Source organism: Protomyctophum parallelum, assembly GCF_964188405.1.
Source record: "Protomyctophum parallelum genome assembly, chromosome: 5".
In the NCBI taxonomy this organism is placed as follows: domain Eukaryota; kingdom Metazoa; phylum Chordata; class Actinopteri; order Myctophiformes; family Myctophidae; genus Protomyctophum; species Protomyctophum parallelum.
The window spans coordinates 9,532,791-9,553,361 of NC_139702.1; the positions used below are offsets into that span (position 1 = coordinate 9,532,791).

The following is a 20,571-nucleotide window of genomic DNA, read 5'->3' on the forward strand; positions in this document are numbered from 1 at the left end:
TGTGAGTGTGAGTGTGAGTGTGAGTGTGTGTGTGTGTGTGTGTGTGTGTGTGTGTGTGTGTGTGTGTGTGTGAGAGAGAGAGAGAGAGAGAGAGAGAGAGATGCATGCACAGTACACAACCTAATAAGCTCATTAACACAACCGCTAGCAACTAGAGGGGATTGGGGTTAGTTAAATCCCTAAGCCTCATGGGACGTATGCGTCTCATTTATTACCCAGCATGCACAGCGGCCGCAGCCTTCCAAGCTACACGCTCACATCGTCACACTGGAGTTGTACTGTACATGCACCTGTTCTCTGCTCCGACTGAGGCCCAGGTATGCTTTTATTAGCCATTATTCTATCAGATTACTTTTTCCATTAATTGAATAACCGAGAAGCGATTTGCGCAATGTGGTGTGAGCTTGTAGATTATATTTAGATGCTATTATTCTTTTAACCTATTTGTTGCTTTTGAACATGTTCTCCTCTAATAACATGCCCAAAATAGAGAAGACGTTTTTTTCATCCAGTCCCGGCAGAGTAGTTCCGGAGCAACGGATTGTGTGGCATTGCTCATTCCCTGATGGACTGATCGAGGGTAGCTACTGGGACGTAAGACGGGATTTGATCGCCTGAGTTTGGGGTATGATCTTGGTAGACCCGAAACCCCGTTGACCTCAGGAAAAATCTGTTATAGTTATTCTATTTATAGTGACTCATAGGAATAGACTATGTGACAACCGGGTATAGTCTGGTGACCACCGGAGAGACGGGTGACAGCCGGAATGTAGACGGCATCCGGGTGAGCAGTATGGGTCAGCGCCCCAGCCTGTGTTCTCCGTGAGGAGGAAGCCCAACAAACCTTGGTGAGGCCTTTAGGAGGGCCATTATAATCCACCACTCCTGAATGGAGCGCCTGGTGCTGGGAGTCTGGTGCAATGCACAGGTCCTGGGCCTGGTGAGAGCAGGAGTGAGACGTAGGAGGGGCCCGGACAGGAGTCAACCCACAGAGCCTAGTCCTTCCACGCGCCAGAATTTGGTTCTCCCAGTCCCGGCAGAGTAGTTCCGGAGCAACGTATTGTGTGGCCTTGCTCATTCCCTGATGGACTGATCGAGGGTAGCTACTGGGACGTAAGTCGGGATTTGATCAACCTCGGCTGGGTCGCCTGAGTGAGGGGTATGATGTTGGTAGAACCGAAACCCTGTTGGGCTCAGGAAACATCACTGAGGATACGTCCCAGGTGCATCCATGCGATGTATTTTGTTTTAGTCATCAATATTTTGTATTGAATTAGAATTATTGATGACTTTAACTGTTGCAGCCCTATGCTGAAGTCTCTCTCTCTCTTCCTCTTGGCCCCCCCCCCCCCCCCCCCTCAGCAGGAAGGACGTAAAGGTGAAGGCTGTTGTGTGGGTCTCCCTGTCGGCATGACAACCGCTCGCACGCCCCCCATCTCACGCGCCGCCTGCCTGTTACCACGGTGACCCGTTCCATCATCTCCTCTCCTCTCTTCTCATCCCGGCGTTGGGGAGGAGAGAAGTGCCTTTGGATCTCTTTTTCTGTCCATCTGTCTCTGAACGTACGTACGTCCGTCCGTCCGTCCGTCCGTCCATCGACCGATCGGACGGCGCTCACGGATGGGACAGCGCTCCTGGACGTGGTGTGCAGTGGGTTGTTGTGGTGGCGGTGACGGCTGACTGGGAATGCTGTGCTGGGAATAAGAGCAAGGAGGGACTGGGAGCAGCAGCAGCATGCCTGTACAGCAGATCTCTGTGGCGGCGACGGGACGCGAGACATCCAGCAAGAGTGCCCCTCGCTCCAAACTAGACAAGAATGAGGTGAGTGATTCCCCCTCGCTACAAACTAGACAAGAATGAGGTGAGTGATTCCCACTCGCTCCAAACTAGACAAGAATGAGGTGAGTGATTCCCCCTCGCTACAAACTAGACAAGAATGAGGTGAGTGATTCCCCCTCGCTACAAACTAGACAAGAATGAGGTGAGTGATTCCCCCTCGCTCCAAACTAGACAAGAATGAGGTGAGTGATTCCCCCTCGCTCCAAACTAGACAAGAATGAGGTGAGTGATTCCCCCTCGCTCCAAACTAGACAAGAATGAGGAGAGTGATTCCCCCTCGCTCCAAACTAGACAAGAATGAGGAGAGTGATTCCCCCTCGCTCCAAACTAGGGCTTTAAGCAACTAGTCGACTATTCAACTAGTCGACTATTCATTCCACTAGTTGACCTTGTTGGCAAACTAGACCAGAATGAGCTGGGTCCTTCGCTACAAACTAGACCAGAATGAGCTGGGTCCTTCGCTACAAACTAGACCAGAATGAGCTGGGTCCTTCGCTACAAACTAGACCAGAATGAGCTGGGTCCTTCGCTACAAACTAGACCAGAATGAGCTGGGTCCTTCGCTACAAACTAGACCAGAATGAGCTGGGTCCTTCGCTACAAACTAGACCAGAATGAGCTGGGTCCTTCGCTACAAACTAGACCAGAATGAGCTGGGTCCTTCGCTACAAACTAGACCAGAATGAGCTGGGTCCTTCGCTACAAACTAGACCAGAATGAGCTGGGTCCTTCGCTACAAACTAGACCAGAATGAGCTGGGTCCTTCGCTACAAACTAGACCAGAATGAGCTGGGTCCTTCGCTACAAACTAGACCAGAATGAGCTGGGTCCTTCGCTACAAACTAGACCAGAATGAGCTGGGTCCTTTGCTACAAACTAGACCAGAATGAGCTGGGTCCTTCGCTACAAACTAGACAAGAAGGAGGTAATGAGGAAAACAGTGCTTCTCAAACCTTTTCATGTCAAAGAAAGAACCCCAGATTTACATGAATTATGTATTTGGCCCGTGGCCCACTTCTGGAAATATTTCGTGCCATGCAGGGACCCCCCATACGTGTACAAGATTACTGTTATAATGTTTCAAACATATTCTACATTTTTCAGGTTTCTTTCTAGATTCTTTTGAAAAGAACCAATCTATAACACATTTTTCTGGGGACTCCCTTGAACCCCCTCAAGGACCCCCAAGGGTCCACGGACCCCACTTTGAGAATCACTGATCTAAAACATGGCTTTTCAAAGTGGAGGACCCCAGGGGGCGTCACCAGGGAGGCTAATTGGACGGGAGAGGGAAAATGGGAAAACATAAATTAATAAAAGAAAAGGAAAATACATTTTCAATCCATGATTATTTTGCCAGTTTAACGACTTTCAACGAATTTCATTTTCCAGTGTCCACACAGGCTTGATACACTTTTACTGTTCAGTTTGTCACTTTGTGTATCAGTGTGTCACGTTGGGAGGGACTGTCTGTCTGTCTTTTACACACATGATCAGTCACACACACACACACACACACACACACACACACACACACACACACACACACACACACACACACACACACACACACACACACACACACACACACACACACACACACACTCACACTTGAAGCACTTTAGATGGCGTTCCTACTGTATTGTTACACAAGCCTTTTAGCACTGCTCCATCCCTCGGGGGATCCTTCTATACTGAGTATTTTTAACCACTTCAACCCCAGCATCGATGGTCGAATAGCTAATATGCACAGTTGCACATGCATGCACACATAAACTAACTGTTGCTTTTCCACTTCCCTATAGTTTTTGAGTGGTGCAGCAGCTGCAGCCACTCCAATGAACAGCAATGTGTGTCCCTACAGCCTACAGTATTGTCTGTCTGTCTGTCTGTTTAGGGTACCAACCATAGAGTAATAAAAGGATAGAGACCGAACCGGAGCGTTAGCCCCGCCCCCCGCTATTCATTTCAGTGGAAGTTACGTTTTGAAGCACCCGGAAGACTGCCGGAAGTATAACTCAATCGCTCGAGCGAGCGGAAGTTTAGCCTAGCCTAGCCTAGCCTAGCCTAGCCTAGCCTAGCCTAGCCCCGGACCTCAATTTTGATGGTCCGGGCTTACGCATGTGAGTAGTGTTAGTGTAACACCAGCACAGAGCATAGTGCAGTGCAGACTATGGTGTAGCATGACGACAGGGAGTACATGATGAGAGTACATGATGAGAGGGAGTACAGTACAGTACAGTACAGTACAGTACAGTACAGTACAGTACAGTACAGTACAGTACAGTACAGTACAGTACAGTACAGTACAGTACAGTACAGTACAGTAGTCCGACAGCCAATGTTTTATATAAACAAGGAATGATGACATAGTCACAATGTGTCCGGTGAAACAGGCGCTGTGTCCGTTGTCCCGCGGCCGTTGTTTGCGTTCGTTTTCCGACGTATCTGTGCATGGTTCAGTGACTGTGTTTTCTTGTGGCTTTCCTGCTGTGCATGAGCTTTCATTAGTCAGGTTTCACCTGACAAAAATACATACAGAATTCCGTTAACAAAGACTCTATCATCTGATTAAAAATGATCAGGTTACGTTTCTTCACTAGGCCTCAAAGCCTTTTCGACTGACGCGTCTAGTAATTCATTTTCAATGCGAGGCGTGCGTTTATTTTGGATGGAGAAAAGAAGGAGAGGGAGCGATAACACAAGCGTGTTTTCCCGGGCGTGATCCCGTGAAATTGTCGCGCATGTGCTTGTTTCGTTCCACGGGCGACTAGACCTGGATTGTGGTGAGATTCATGCTGCGCATCCCGCGCTCCTCATGAGCAGACCCGGAGCAGACATGTTGATCCAGGCGCCACTCGCTCCCCATCTATCGTTGTATTCACTGGGATCCGCTTACATTTGTGTCAAAAAACATATATGAAACAGTGGTTGTCTGACTATTGGTTGTCTGACTATTGGTTGTGGGACTATTGGTTCTCAAAGTGGGAACTAACCCAAGGACCCCCCACCTAACATTTACTTTAGCTTTCAATTCTTAACCCCACGACATTCACCTTCAGTAATAGCCGACTCCACTCCATTGCTTCCTCCCCAGAATGTGCGGAATAACAGCCAATCATACTTTGAACATTGACTCTGATTATTTTTGGCAGATGATCAGCCTAATGTACATGAATGAATTGTTTTCTCACTCAACACTAAACAAACCAACAGAAAGTGTGTACAGGCTTTTTTCACATTTCTACAGTTGCAATTAATGACCTTTAAGTCCTTTTTAAAGTCAAAGTATTACATAAGGAAGAGGCACATACGGTGAAAATAGCAGATCTACAAGCTCACAATTTTCCCCACAATATTTAACTGTGGAACCGAGTTAAACGTAATGCCTACAATTCAAAGTGATTGTCAGGATGGGAGATCGCCAGCTCAAACATGATTATTTTGTGGGGTCGCAGTTTGGGAACCTTTGCTCTACACTGTACTTAGAGTAGAAGTATCTTCACTCTAAGTACTCCTCACTATATGCCTCACATACAGCCATTATTTATTCCCCCCCACACATTTTGTTGTCACTGCCACTGACTTACCTACCAGCGAGGAGCCCCCACCAAGATGACGTAGAAGAGCCTTCGTCCTCATACTCCCCCCTCCCCGCCCGACACTCCCTACTGACAGACAGCCCGTATAGGAATACATGCAGTGACACTTGGCACCGCTGACCCAGTCCGTACAGGAATACAATACATGCAGCGACACTTATCCCCCCCAACCACATGCCAATTGTGTTCGTGTAGATGCACAACAAATCCAGATGTACAGCAGTAGATTTGAATCCACGACTTCCGCGGTGGTGGGCAGGCACTTTGCACCACCCGAATGCTTTTTGCGAACGCAGTGAGCACTAACTATGAGACCCTGCAGATCATGTCTGTCTGTCTGTGTGTGTGTCTGTCTGTCTGTCTGTCCCGCTGTGACACCACCCGCCCGCCACCAGAGGGCGGAGCTGTAGCACACACACACACACACACACACACACACACACACACACACACACACACACAGGGCACAGCTGTAACACACACACACACACGAGCTGCGTTCGCTTCCCGCGTTTGCGCGTCTTACTTGTATATACTGTATATATATATATACACAGTATATATAATATGGTCGTTCTACAATGAAATTCTTCTTTTAAAAAATCTATAAAGTGAATAGAACCATATATCGTATGATAATAAATAATAGTCAAAATATTATGGAGCATTGGTAGATGCTCCATAATAGACCAGAGGCCAAGCCAGTCCTGTACACAAACATACACCTTCCAATCACATACAACCAGTGGTCCAGTGGTTCAATCAGACCGACATTCACTGTTACATGCTCAACTCTCACTGCTACCTTAATAACAGCTTGTCAGTGGCCAAACTCCCCCCTAAGGCTGGGCAGTTAACCCAAAATATATCGGATTAATTTGGAATTTGAACCAATATTTAGAACCAAGAACCAACGTACTGTAATACCAACGTAATCTTGCTTGTGTAGATCAATCCATGAATCAAGAAGTAGATACAAAAATAATATGTATTTCAATAGATCGACACGAAAACATTCAAATAGATCTTTATAATCAACTAAATGTATTAAACGTATTAACCACGTGACCCTGTATTGTACTTCATTGTACAATCAAATGGTGACGTACAAAAATAGTGAAAACTATTTTTGTGCCCCTCGAGGCACAGGTCTCCACCAGGGCAGGTCGGGTTGTGGCCTCCTGGTGGCGCTATAATAGGCAAATGTGAAAAGGGTGCCATTTCTTCTTACGCCTTGGTTGACAATTGGATGATTTGAGGCATTTTGTTGGTGGCACTATACTAACAGGCCAATGTGAAAAGGGTGGGATATATAATATATTCCTCAGCCTAGTCATTGAAAGATTTCACGTAAATTGCACGCTGCGTTCATGATTTGAGGCTTTTTGTTAAAAACGGGCCAATCCTGCAAACTTTGAAAGCCAATGTTAGACAATTAGGATGGATGAAATATCGGACAGATCCGTCTTGAACACATGACTATAGAGTGTAACGATTCCCGGGATTTTTGGACAGAATCTGTTAGAGAAATATCAAAGAATGTGTTTTTCAAAAGTCCGCCTATAACAAGCCGTTCTGGAAAATTTGGGATAGAGGTTCATCGTTGGCATCCAGGTAGTGTGCGTACAAAATTTGGCACCGATCGGGTTAACGGTGCCGGAGATTAGCTGGTAACAGACGGATGGACACGCGCACACACACACACACACACACACACACACAATGTCATCGAGACAAAGATTTGAAATAATGGTGCTATCCATTTGAAGTCATATGGCCCAGAAAATAGCAGATCTACAAGCTCACATTGCCTCGCATTACTACAATGCTCCCTCCACCTCCACAGTCGTACGTACTAGGCTAGCACACACTCTTATGTCTGTTCTCATCCCTCTGCTATAGAGCGGCACAGTCCCTCCCCCTTTCAGAACAACGAACGGCCCAGGAAATGAAAACGCAGTGCATTTCCCCATAGGCAGTTCTTATTTAAAGGTATATTCAGTGATTTCACTCAAAAAACCTTAGGTTTCGTTTTTGGCTGTGGGACCCAGCCTTTCGTCCAATCAGGATAGAGAGTCAAAAACGAAACCTAAGGTTTTTTGACCCCCAGGGGTTAACTGGGGACAGGGAGGAACTCCTTATATGGCCAGCACACTCTATAGTAGGGAGGATTATCACAACAAAACAAAAAAATAAGTGATATTTGAATTAAGTGAAATCACTGAATATACCTTTAATTTATTTAAAGACCTTTTAAGCGTCGTACGAAGCCAACTCTTGTCGTGACAAATCATGACAACACACACAATATTTCGGGCCAAACTAATTTTTTGTTTTTCTTCTTTGTTTGGTCCAAAATATTGTGTGTGTTGTCATGATTTGTCACGACAAGTGTTGGCTTCGTTCGACGCTTAAAAGGTCTTTAAATAAATTAAATAAAAACTGCCTATGGGGAAATGCATTGTGTTTTCATTTCCTGGGCCGTTGGTTGTTCTGAAAGGGGGAGGGACTGCGCCGCTCTATAGGGGAGGTTGCGCAGGTTGTTGTGGAGCTTCAAAGCCAAATATGTGATGACATTTCATTGCAATAAATGTTTTTTTTTTTTCATTTATATGAATAATAAGCATGTTAGACAGTCTAAGCACAGAGGTTGCAGTTCAGACTACCGAGAGTTCATAGGCTACTGAGCAGTGTGTTCGTTACTTTCCCGACTGCCTCACCTAATGCGGTCAGTGTGATGGCCTCAAAGCTCATCATTCTTCCGTTTCTTGGTGCTGACCGTAAAAACAGAATCATGAAACACATGAAGCAGGGGCTCGCGTCTCACTTTTGAATGCTCCAAATGTGTATATTTACGCAGCAGCAGATATGACGTTTCTGTCTTTTCGATGTTTCTGGTCTTTTTCAAGTATGTTATGTTATTGTAAGCTCTTCATGGTTAAACCACTTAAACCTCGGCATCCTGTGGGGAAGACGTTCGCAGGAAAATAGCAGATGGACGAGCGCTTATATATCGATCGGTTATTTTCAGCTGAAGCTTTTTCCCCACACCATAACAGAAAAGACTCTAGCATAGAACTCCGGTTCAACAATATGGGGTTTCCGTGGTCAATGTTGCTGTAAATAGTAGGCACATTGCAGAGCAGTAAGAGGATTGGTTGGCTTTACCTGAGGTCAGAGTGAGGTAACACACACACACACACACACACACACACACACACACACACACACACACACAGCCAAACAAGTTCTGCTGCTGACAACTGGAACTCAACTTGTTCAGCTGATACTGATTCCAATGTTAGGAGGGAAAATCACACCCGTGTGAACTGAGTGGTGCAACTCCGTTCACGACCCCCGAAGACGCCGCTCTTGTCTAAACGGACCCCCACAAACGTTGTCTATGGACAGCGTTCTCGTGTAAAAGGGGCCTTATTCTGGGAATGTCATAATTAATAGGCCAACATTGACCGGGAAAAAAATATAACCGAAGATTCTCATCAGCTGTTTCTCTCTCTCTCTCTCTCTCTCTGCAGGGGGGGAAAGCCCCTGGGAAGTCAGGGAGTCGATCCAGCAACGTCTCCAAGGTAACGACTGAACGTCAGAGAGTCTTATGAGTAGGGATGGGTCCGATTAATCGATTAATCGATTATCGTTGATAGGACCCGAAATCGATTATGAAAATTAATAATCGATAATCGTTTTTTTTTTTTAATGAAAATCTGTTGGAAAGGCAATATTGTCATCCAAACAGATCAGGGCTATAGGCCTACCAAAGTGTGCCTGGGATGTGTCTGTGTAGCTGCATGACTGAGAGAGGAGTGTGAGTGGAGATTGATTCCAATCAAGATACAGGTTTGGAGGATTTAGCAGGTGTTGGGAATTTACCTAATAAGGCCTAGGCTGGGGTTGCTATGGTGATCAATTGGATCAACAGTGGTCCAGGGACCACCAGTGGTCCTCATTTAAAAGATGAAGTTAGTAACCAAATGGACCCTTATTAACTCTCAAGAGTTACAATTATTATTAATCAACTACATCAGGGGTTCCCAAACTTTTTTGACTTAGGTACCCCTTGGGGGGAAGATTTTTTTTTATTTGTAGGGTTCATTAAAAAAAAAAAAAAAAGAATTATAAAAAAAAAAAAAAAAAAAGACCCCCCCCCCCCCCCCAAATTCGATTAATCGATTAATCGTTAATATTGAATGATACAAATCGATTTTCATTTTGGACACATTTACACATCCCTACTTATGAGCTATATAGAGAGAGGTAGAGGTAGCACCACACAGACAGACAGACAGACAGACAGTGATGGAGTCTTATGAGCTATAGCTGGAGAGGTGACGCCACACAGACAGACAGACAGACAGTGATGGAGTCTTATGAGCTATAGCTGGAGAGGTGACGCCACACAGACAGACAGACAGACAGTGATGGAGAGCTACTGTATAGGAACGTAACCAAAAAGAGAAGGGAGAGAGAGCACGGAAGGGTACAGAGAGACACAGAGAAAATGTAGTGAGATGGAGCGGTATATCGTCTCTGTCGGCCGGAAACCTCATATGTCCAAAACTGTTCACATTCAAAAGTAGCAGATCTACAAGCTCAAAACGTGTCACTTTGAGCCTGTGGATCTGCTACATGTGATGCCTTTGTGTGACGCTGTAGTATGATCAAGTAGGACGTTCATTTACCACAAAAACACAAAAAGTTAAAATACGGCATGGAGACAAGAGGTTTCTGCCCGACAGCAACTATATAAGATAAGGGGTAGGTGACTGCCCATTCATCATGTTAGAATGAGAACAACTATATAAGATAAGGGGTAGGTGACTGCCCATTCATCATGTTAGAATGAGAACAACTATATAAGATAAGGGGTAGGTGACTGCCCATTCATCATGTTAGAATGAGAACAGCATGTTCTTACAGTAGTTTGTAATAATTATGTACGTACTTTGTTTTTCTGTACTGCGATGAATTTGCAATATTCATTTCAACGTCGTCGTTTTGTCATGAGTACCTCCACAGTCGCTGTCGGACAGAAACTTCATATTTAAACTTTTTAGTATGCTTGATCATACTACAGATACAGGTTTTCACAGTAGACCACCTAATGGCTTATTTACCATTAAAACAGTTTCCGTGCCGGGAATGGATTACTCCAGGTTACTGTCGCTGCCAACCCCGCTATATCCGCCTTTTGTTTTATGTGTTTAATCCGCTGTATTGTAATAAATAAAAAGAAAATCCGTCTTCGTCGCGGAGATAGAGAATAGATGGTTTCGTTTTGATGACGAAACCGGAAATCCTCACATGCTGTGGGCTGCTAGGGCTTCTGGGAAATTGAGGCCAATGGAAATGCATGGGGTACAACGCCTCATTGAGACGAGTCTTGTGTGCGTCTTCCGGGTGCACCAAGATGGTGGATGATACGCTCGGATCACAACATACCACGGGAGCTTTTTTCGCTGGATTTTCGCGGATTAAAAGCCCAAATAATTCAGCGTATGCTCTAAAGGTAATACAACAATCTCGGCAGTGAAGGGGGGTTGATTAAAATGCGGGTTAAGCGTGTAAAACAGTCAAACTGTTTTAATACAGTGGTGTGTTCTAGGCTTTTTTTCGGAGGGTAAACCATAATTATTCACTGCACACGCACAACATGCACACGTATACAGTATATACAGTCACCGAATTCAATGGTTAGTAGACGGTATACAACGACATACTACACACAGTATATAGCGTAACACTGCATTAAAATAACATTGATTTATATTTGATTATAGAATCATATTACTGCTTATTTCACGTTAAGACGTGGTGATGACATTGAATCGGTGTTAACAAGACTTAAGAGGTTGTTGTGTTGTTGGTTCATTGCAGGCCAGTAACTCTGCAAAAAAGGCTTCTCAAACGCCGGCCGCTCCCTCAACGCAGGACATATGCAGGTAAGACACCTGTCTCTCCACCTGGTAACCACTGAGCAGAACGCCTCCTTTATTATGTCCAAAAACTCTGACTTTTTAGGATTCAAATTCAAAAGTAGCAAAAGTAGCCCGGTTTGTAGCCCGTCGTGAGCTGGGGGGCGGGGGGTCCGGGGGCCTCTGGCCAGTCACTTGGTGGCGCGCTGGGGGTCTCCGGAGCTTCTGTCTCCACAGGGTGCGAGCTAGGGCTGGATGCAGGCCGGGCCTGCGACAAATATGGGTATACTGTATATCTACTGTGTAGATATCATGTCTCCAGCTCTTTCCAGCCTTGCCTTACTCTTAATTTGAAAAAATGCTGTATTGTTGTAGTTTATGTCAAGCAGTTTTTTTTATGTTTGGTTTCTGTTGTCTGTTTCATATTTGAACAATTGTGTGTGTGTGCGTGTGTGCGCTCAGCCCCGTGGAGAAGGACACGTCGGTGAAGGTGCAGGCGCCCCAGAGGAAGCAGGAGGCCGCCGCAGTGAAGGTGCAGACGCCCCAGAGGAAGCAGGAGGACACCTCGGTGAAGGTGCAGACGCCCCAGAAGAAGCAGGAGGACACCTCGGTGAAGGTGCAGACGCCCCAGAAGAAGCAGGAGGCCGCCTCGGTGAAGGTGGGCCCGTCGACCCCCGGGACGCCCCAGAAGAAGCAGGTGAAACGCCGTCACCACCGCAAGACGAGTAGCAGCGCCTCGGCGGACGCCGCCAAACAGAGCCCCCCTCCTCCCGGCGTGGGCTCCGACCCCAGCCCCGAGAAGAAGGTGGAGAAGAAGAGGGTGGTGCGGACGCCGGGGGGGGTGCGCCGGGAGCGCCAGTTGCCCACGCGCGCCCAAGACTGGGAGGACTCGTCGACCGAGGATGACGGCGGGGAGGCGTGGACTGAGGCGCGCAGCTGGAGCAAGGAGAAGGCCCGGAGAGGAGGCCGGCTCCGCAGCGAGACGGGTGGCGACGAGAGGGCCACGAATCAGGTCAGGGATGAGGTCAGGGATGAGGTCATGGATGAGGTCATGGATGAGGTGAAGGATGAGGTCAGGGATGAGGTCAAGGATGAGGCTATGGATGAGGTCACCATGGATCAGGTCATGGAGCTGCAGTCCGTCTGCTCCCAGGAAGGGAGCGAAGAGGAGGAGGAGAAGGAGAACCAGGCCCCGCCGGAGAACGGGCAAGCGGAGGGGGAAGGGGGGCTGAAGCAGCGTGGCAGTGCCAGCAGCAGTGGGGGGTCTTCTTCTGCTTCAGGGAAGAGAGGAGGAGGCGCGCAGAGGGCAGTGGCGGAGGAGGTAACTCACATTCTTTTTTTTTCTTATTTTTTTTACTAAACTTTTGGTCATTTTATCATCTACATTCATTGAAAACACATTCATTTTTCTGGTGACAGATATTGCCCTTCTAATACGTGAGGGGCCGTGGTTTTTCATTCTGTTTTCATTTATTTTTAATAATTCTTCCTCCTGCGTGGACTGGAGGAGGGAGGAGCCTTTCCAGAATAAAATTTATAAAATAAAAAAAGGAATCAATCAACTTAAAACCTGTCTGGGGTGTTCACATAAGACTGAGTACATGATAAAATTACCATTTTTGAAAGTGAAATATCCCTTTAAAGTAAAAGTAGCAATACCACAAGACAAAATACTGTTGCAAGTACAATTCCTTTCAAGAAAAAATCTTCAAAATGTTTTCAATATTCTTTCTAATATTTTCCAAAAATAGCAGATGTACAAGCTCGCAGCGTGGCATGAAGTGACACTGAGCTTGTAATGTATATCTGCTATTTTTGGATAGCCAACATTTAAATGGATAAAATGATTGTGATGCCATTTTAACAACTTTTTCCTGGAACCCCATCACTTGCGTAAAAGTACAAAGGTATCAGCATATAAGATATATTTTACTACCAAAATAAATACATTTTCCAAATTTGTCTAAGCCTTTTCAAAAATATAAGCCTGTATTCATGCCGTTTCTATTAGCTCGGATTCAACAATGTCACTGGTACGTGGGTTAGACCGAGATTAATTTTAATACCGTATCGTCTCTGAAGAGCAGAAACCTCATACAGTATGTCCAAAACTTAACTTTTCAGGATTTACATTCACAACAGCTAAAGTAGCAGGTCTACAAGCTTGAAACACGCAGTTCGAGCTTGCAGATCTGCTACTTTTGCTACTTTTGTGTGACACTGTGCGCAGTGGTGCCGCCGGGACGTAAAAAGTGGGGGGACAATATTCAAGATCGATGAGACTATAGGGAGCAACTGCATTTACTGCACCTATAGGGTAGGTAGGCGTGTCAATTGTTCAGCACCTTGTAACTTGGTTTCGAAAGGTGCTTTATAAATAAAATGTACTTACTATTTACTTACTAGGCTATAGCCAGAATGGTCATTGCAGAGAGAAGCAAGCATGCAGAGGCAGCCAATACACAAGGACGATTGCGCAACAAAATGGGAACGGTGCTAGAGCGACCACCGACGCCGGTCGGGAAAAATGTATAAATAGTCATTCTCCAATAGTGCGGGGACATTCACACCCAAATGACGGTATGATAAAGTAGGGCGATTATTTACGGGGGGAAAAAAAGAACCCAAGAAAAACACAGAAAGTTAAAGATAAGAGGTTTCTGATTTTACGATTAGTGAGGACCAATTATATGAAGAAGCTAAGTTGAAAACGGGTGTAAAAAGGCATGCTCTGATGACAGAGGGAGTCGTCGCATGGAGAGATGGAGCATGGCGCTGATGGGGAGAGAGACCATGGCGATGATGGAGAGAGAGAAGATGGCACTGATGGAGAGAGAGACCATGGTGCTGATGGAGAGAGAGAAGATGGCACTGATGGAGAGAGAGACCATGGTGCTGATGGAGAGAGAGAAGATGGCACTGATGGAGAGAGAGACCATGGCGATGATGGAGAGAGGGAGCAGAAGGTCGAGGGAAGCAGCTCGTCATCGCCGGCGCCGCCCGCAGAGGATGGGGAGGAGCTTATCACCAAGCGCTACCAGGAGACGGGCGCCGGGGGCGGAGACATGTCTGTGCCCGCGCCGCAGAACAACGACGACCACGTGCACTTTGGGGAGAACGGCGGCACCACGTTCCCCTGCTCTGACGACTCCGAGGTGGAGGTCTGCAAGTATGTGTGTGTGTGAGCGAGGGAGAGAGAGAGAGAGAGAGAGAGACGCACCCCTCTGTGTATGCAATCATTAAATTGTGCACCAATGGCTGCACACTTAACCCATGTAGACCTGGAAAGACAAGAGGGCCCTTTACCCCTTACCCCTAGTCCTATAGTCCTAGCCATTTTTTACTATTTTGATAAACTTTTTTAAATAGTTACACTAGCCAATCTACAACGATACGTTGTGGATTGGCCTTTTTTTTAATGATTTTGAAAAACATTTTTGAATAGTTAAAATAGCCGATCTATACAAGCTTAGTCACAACGTGTCGAAAAAAGTCAAAGAAGTTTAGGGATCATCATTGTATGGTTTTCTTCGCACAAAACAATATCTTTCACCTTTCATGATGCCTGAATATATGTGTGTGTGTGTGTGTGTGTGTGTGTGTGTGTGTGTGTGTGTGTGTGTGTGTGCATGCGTGCGTCTGTGTGTGCGTGCGTGCGTCTGTGTGTGCTTGCGTGCGCACACGCCTGTGTGTGTGTGCGCCTGTGTGTGTGTGTGTGTGTGTGTGCGTGTGCAGGATCTGCCACTGTGAGGGAGAAGAGGACTATCCTCTGATCACTCCGTGCCACTGCACCGGGAGCCTGCGCTTCGTCCACCAGGACTGTCTCAACCAGTGGATCAAGTCGTCAGACACGCGCTGCTGTGAGCTCTGCAAGTACGACTTCATCATGGAGACGCAGCTCAAGCCACTACGCAAGGTACTGTACACGCACACACACGCCGCTACGCAAGGTACTGTACACGCACACACACACACACGCGCGCCGCTACGCAAGGTACTACGCAAGGCACACACAGGCCACATTACTGGACCCTCTTGCACCAAATATTTTGGACTCTCTAAAAAGAGCTGGTTCTCAAAGTGAACAAAAACTAAAAGATCCACAAGCTCAAAGCTTGTAGCCTGGAAACCAGACAAATCTTCCACAGGAAAAACATTATCTCTGGGGAGATTGGTCTGGTATTACATTTCGCTCACCCCAGAGTTGTGGGTGACCAATGGCAATCAGAGACCACTATTCAAAGTGAGACTTTTTAGCTGTAATGTTGGAATCTATTGGTAACCAGTCCACCCCTTGGAAATAAATCTGGAATCTATTGGTAACCAGTCCACCCCTTGGAAATAAATCTGGAATCTATTGGTAACCAGTCCACCCCTTGGAAATAAATCTGGAATCTATTGGTAACCAGTCCACCCCTTGGAAATAAATCTGGAATCTATTGGTAACCAGTCCACCCCTTGGAAATAAATCTGGAATCTATTGGTAACCAGTCCACCCCTTGGAAATAAATCTATTGGTAACCAGTCCACCCCTTGGAAATAAATCTGGAATCTATTGGTAACCAGTCCACCCCTTGGAAATATATCTGGAATCTATTGGTAACCAGTCCACCCCTTGGAAATAAATCTATTGGTAACCAGTCCACCCCTTGGAAATAAATCTGGAATCTATTGGTAACCAGTCCACCCCTTGGAAATAAATCTATTGGTAACCAGTCCACCCCTTGGAAATAAATCTGGAACACCGAAGTTCCAGACTATTATGTATGCAGTGATATTAGTCTGGCCATGCCAGGCTACAAAGCTATTGGATCTGCTTTTGTGTGACGCTGTAGTATGATCATTCATTTATAAAAATAAAAAAACACTTTGATTGATTGATTGAATACTTTATTGGCTGAAATGTAAACGGTACAGTCAAACACTTGGTCACTTAAAAAACACTTAAAATGTCCACAAATTTTAAAATATGGAGAGGTTTTTGCCCGAGAGCAATATACCGATATAACTGCGAAGAGTGAGAGGTTGTAGATCTGCTATTTTCTTGTGAAATAGGACATTCTGAATAATGAGTAGGCTACTTTTACTATTGGGGACTTTAAGTATATTTTGTAACCCGTCGTGGGTACTTTTAACTAAGGTAAAGTTTGAATACCGGACTTTGACTTACTTCTTATTTCTACATGGGGGTATTGATACTTTAACATCCCGGGTCCATCACTGCTCATGTCTCTGTTCCTCCTGCTACAGTGGGAGAAGCTCCAGATGTCCACCAGTGAGAGGAGAAAGATCTACTGTTCGGTGCTGTTCCACCTGATAGCCATTGGCTGTGTGCTGTGGTCCATCTACGTTCTGGTCAAGAGGACCACAGACGAGATCCGCGTGGGCAGGAATGGTCAGTACGTCACCAGTACTCTGGTCGGGACCCACGCCTGGGTCGCGGACCCATTTTATGAAAATAAATATCCCTTTTTTCGTTTCCTACTTTTTTTTTTTAATGATTTTAAAAGTTTACCACAAAATTATTATTATTATTATTATTATTTTGTATTACTTTTTATTCATTAAAACCTAATAGTGACTGTAAAGATTGTACATTTCCCAACATTCAACCTTTTGCATCAGTGCTCACTGTGTCCCCAAAATTGATATTTGGTCACGGACCCACATTAGAAAATGATCTGTTCCACGTGTTAAAAGATTCAAAGTGATTAAACTTTTCCAAAATAGCAGATGTACAAGCTTGCATCCTGGTATGAAGTGACGAGCTGTGAGCTTGTAGATCTGCAACGTGTTGCTGAGCTTATATCAGCATGTTGAAAGATTAAAGTGTAATTTTCCTCTTTTATGCACTTTCAACCCGGTTTCCTGCACTGAAAGTGCTGAAATTTGTACCATTGAGCTAACAGAGCCAAAATTCGTGTCTTTGACACAAAGACTAATTGTCTCAATAGAAGATAAGGAATACAAAATACAATAACCCCAATTTTAAGAATACATTTTCATTGTATTCATTATAAAAAGGGATCTTAGAGGGTCACATTGTGCCCTTCTAAGATCAGTGAAAATACAGTATTTATGAAATTACATTCTAGGCATCACTTATTTCAGTGTGTCAGTCTTTCACTGTTCCATGTCTGTCATCTATTATTTTTCCTTGTGACTTGTCATTGTGCTGTACTGTGCTGTGGTGTGCTGTGCTGTGGTGTCCTGTTGTCCTACACAGAAAAATTACATAAATATTTCACCAATATGTTTCAAAATAAACCAATTGTATGTGACTATGTATGTAAACACATACATACAGTACATACATCTATACTGGAAATCTATTTTCTCACAATATTGTCTCTAAAAAACATACGTGAGTATGCAAAACATATATTTTTGTAATTTTTATATTTTGAAACATATGAATTTGTTCGTACAAAATAGTTGTTTGGTGTGACGTGCTGTGCTGTGGATAGAGACTAAATAATAGACTATGAATATTATATATTTAGTTGGTTTTAGGAACATAAAAATAGTTGTTGTACGACGGTCGTCATACACATACTGTACATAACGTAGAATATGTTTCTCCAGAGAGCGTAAAGGAATAAAGAGATATTACACTTATGTTGATTTCAGAGGATTTGATGAGAATCTCTCTGGCCAACTACAAGTATCACGAGAAGGGTAAGCACAGCACAGCTACTGCTATTGGTCACTGTCGGACGGAAACCTTGGGCCTCCACGTTCCATCTCTTTATCTCACTCTCTTTTTGCCCTACTAGATCATACTACAGCGTCACACAAGAGCATCAAAAGCACTAGATCTGCTACCTTTGCTGTTTTTGAATTTGAATCCTGTTTCCACCCACCAGAGACGTTATGTTTGTTTCCATAAATGAATGCCCTCGTCGTATTGCAGTGACGCGCAAGAGATAGGCGATCTACAAGCTCACATCATTTTACTCATTTTAAAAAGAACATTTTCCGCCTATAATATATGACTGTGGCACGGCATTACAGGCCTCCCCGGAAGGCCAGGTGACAGTGGTTTAATCCGTCTGTTGTTTTTTATAAATATTTAACCAATTAACAATACCCACATTGGACCCACTCCTTTTTTCCATTTCGTGAAAAGTTAAGGCTTTGGACATACAAGGTTTCTACCCGACAGAGATGTACTGTACAGCACAACACAAATCATCATGTTTTCTGTGTGTGTGTGTGTGTGTGTGTGTGTGTGTGTATGTGATTGTCCACTTTGTGCGCACGCATCTGACTGTGTGTGTGTATTGGCTATTTTAGTTTTTCATTTGCATTGCATTTCGACGTTGATCTGTTCCAATTCAGTTTAGTTTTAATTAGTTTCTAAGGTGGATTTGCGTGTGTATAGTTTTTTATTTCATTTTCTGTAGTTTTTTATTTTTTATTTATTGTAATATGGGGTATTATTTTGTCAGAAATAATATTAAAAAGGTCAGAAAAAGTGCTTTCAATTCTAAGTATAATGACTCTGTGTGTGTGTGTGTGTGTGTGTGTGTGTGTGTGTGTGTGTGTGTGTGTGTGTGTGTGTGTGCGTGTGTGCATGCGTGCGTGCGCGGCCCTTGTGTGTGTGTGTGTGTGTGTGTGTGTGTGTGTGTGTGTGCGTGTGTGTGTGCACATGCTCGCGTGTCTCCACGGCATTCCCCTTATGCAGGCGTGCTGGACTGGCCGTTCTGGACCAAGCTCATCGTGGTGGCCATCGGCTTCACCAGCGGCCTCATCTTCATGTACATCCAGTGTAAGGTCTACCTGCAGCTGTGGCGCCGCCTCAAGGCCTTCAACCGCATCATCACCGTGCAGAACTGCCCGCCGCGCGTCTCCACGCTGGCCGCCGCCACGCTGGCCAACGGCAAGCACCACGAAGCAGCCGTGGAGGTTCCGCTCGCCCCCGCCCCGGACACACACACAACAGACTCGGAGTATTCGGTGGAGGCTGCCTTGGCGCCCGCACAGACCCCTGTGTGAGAGCGAGGCTTTGTCCCTCCATCCCACCCATGTCTGGGGGAGCGTCACTGTCTTCCTAGTCTCTCGAGACAGACTGTTGACTAACATCAAATTCAAAGGAAAAGAGGGCGCTGTTTTTCCTTCATTCTTTTTGACGATGGGTTCTCAGATTGCTGTCGTCCTGACCCCACAGGTCAGGAGGACCCTGTACTAGAGCAGTGGTTCTCAAAGAGGGGTCCGTGGGCCGGGGTCCCTGGAACATTGTGTCACAATGGGTCCCCACCCCGCGGAATTAGTTAATACAATCATTTTAACCACTTTATACATTTACACGTTGGCTATTCAAAAGTAGCAGATCTACGAGCTTGTAGAAAAGTTTGAGAACCACTGTACTAAAGGAACTATACTCTGGTGTGACGGGTTCATCTGTGGTGGTGAAGGGGATTCAAACAGTGGTGGGACGTGGATGTAGACAGAAGGAACAAACCAGGAACTGTTGTGGTTCAAATCATTATTTAAGAAATAATATCATTGTATATCAGTCATTATGCTTGTGATTTGAGACACTTGATTGTTAATGAAAGCAATCCTAACAGTCCCTGAAGACCCCTGAGTGCTTAACTTCAATGACGATGATAAGAACAAGACCACCAGCTCAGTGGCCTTGTGGTTAGAGTGTCTGCCCTGAAACTGGGAGGTCAGGGTTCGAGCCGGGTCTTACCAAAGCCTGTAAAAATGGGACCCAATGCCTCCCTGCTTGGTTGGATTGGTGGGGGGTTAGAGCAACTACAAATGATTCCTGAGCGTGGCATGGCTGCGGCTCACCACTCCAAGAGATGGGCCAAATGTGGAGAACAAATGTAGCATACAGCAATGTATGTGACAGAGACAAACAGTAGGACTTACTAATAGTAGGACAAAAGACAGCGAGGATCTATCGAATGCAGTGGTTTAGGGTGCAGACCTCTAGGGACTCTCTGGGTTCCATTCGTACACTCTCAGGGGGTCCTTGAAATTAAACCATTTGAGAACCATTTGAGAACCACATCTAATGACACCTGGTGATGAGACTGTGGCTACTTGTATAATTATCTTGCACTGAGACTAAAAGCTGCAAGCACTCTATAGTGGACTATCATGGCTTCAGAACACCAAAGAGTCAGACATAGCCAATCAAACTATTTAAGGCAGTGGTTATCGACCATGTTTTTTTTTAATCCGAT

General features: G+C 45.2%; 1 protein-coding gene across 1 annotated transcript; it reads left to right on the forward strand.

Annotated features, from left to right (window-relative positions):
- Positions 1 to 1,734: 1,734 nt before the first annotated feature.
- On the forward strand, positions 1,735 to 19,369 carry marchf1 (membrane-associated ring finger (C3HC4) 1; the record flags this gene model as incomplete). Its single annotated transcript, XM_083765631.1, has 6 exons — positions 1,735 to 1,821; positions 8,978 to 9,028; positions 11,334 to 11,398; positions 15,107 to 15,287; positions 16,622 to 16,766; positions 19,059 to 19,369. The coding sequence occupies 6 exons, from the start codon at positions 1,735 to 1,737 to the stop codon at positions 19,367 to 19,369; spliced, it is 840 nt and encodes a 279-aa protein (XP_083621757.1).
- Positions 19,370 to 20,571: the final 1,202 nt, after the last annotated feature.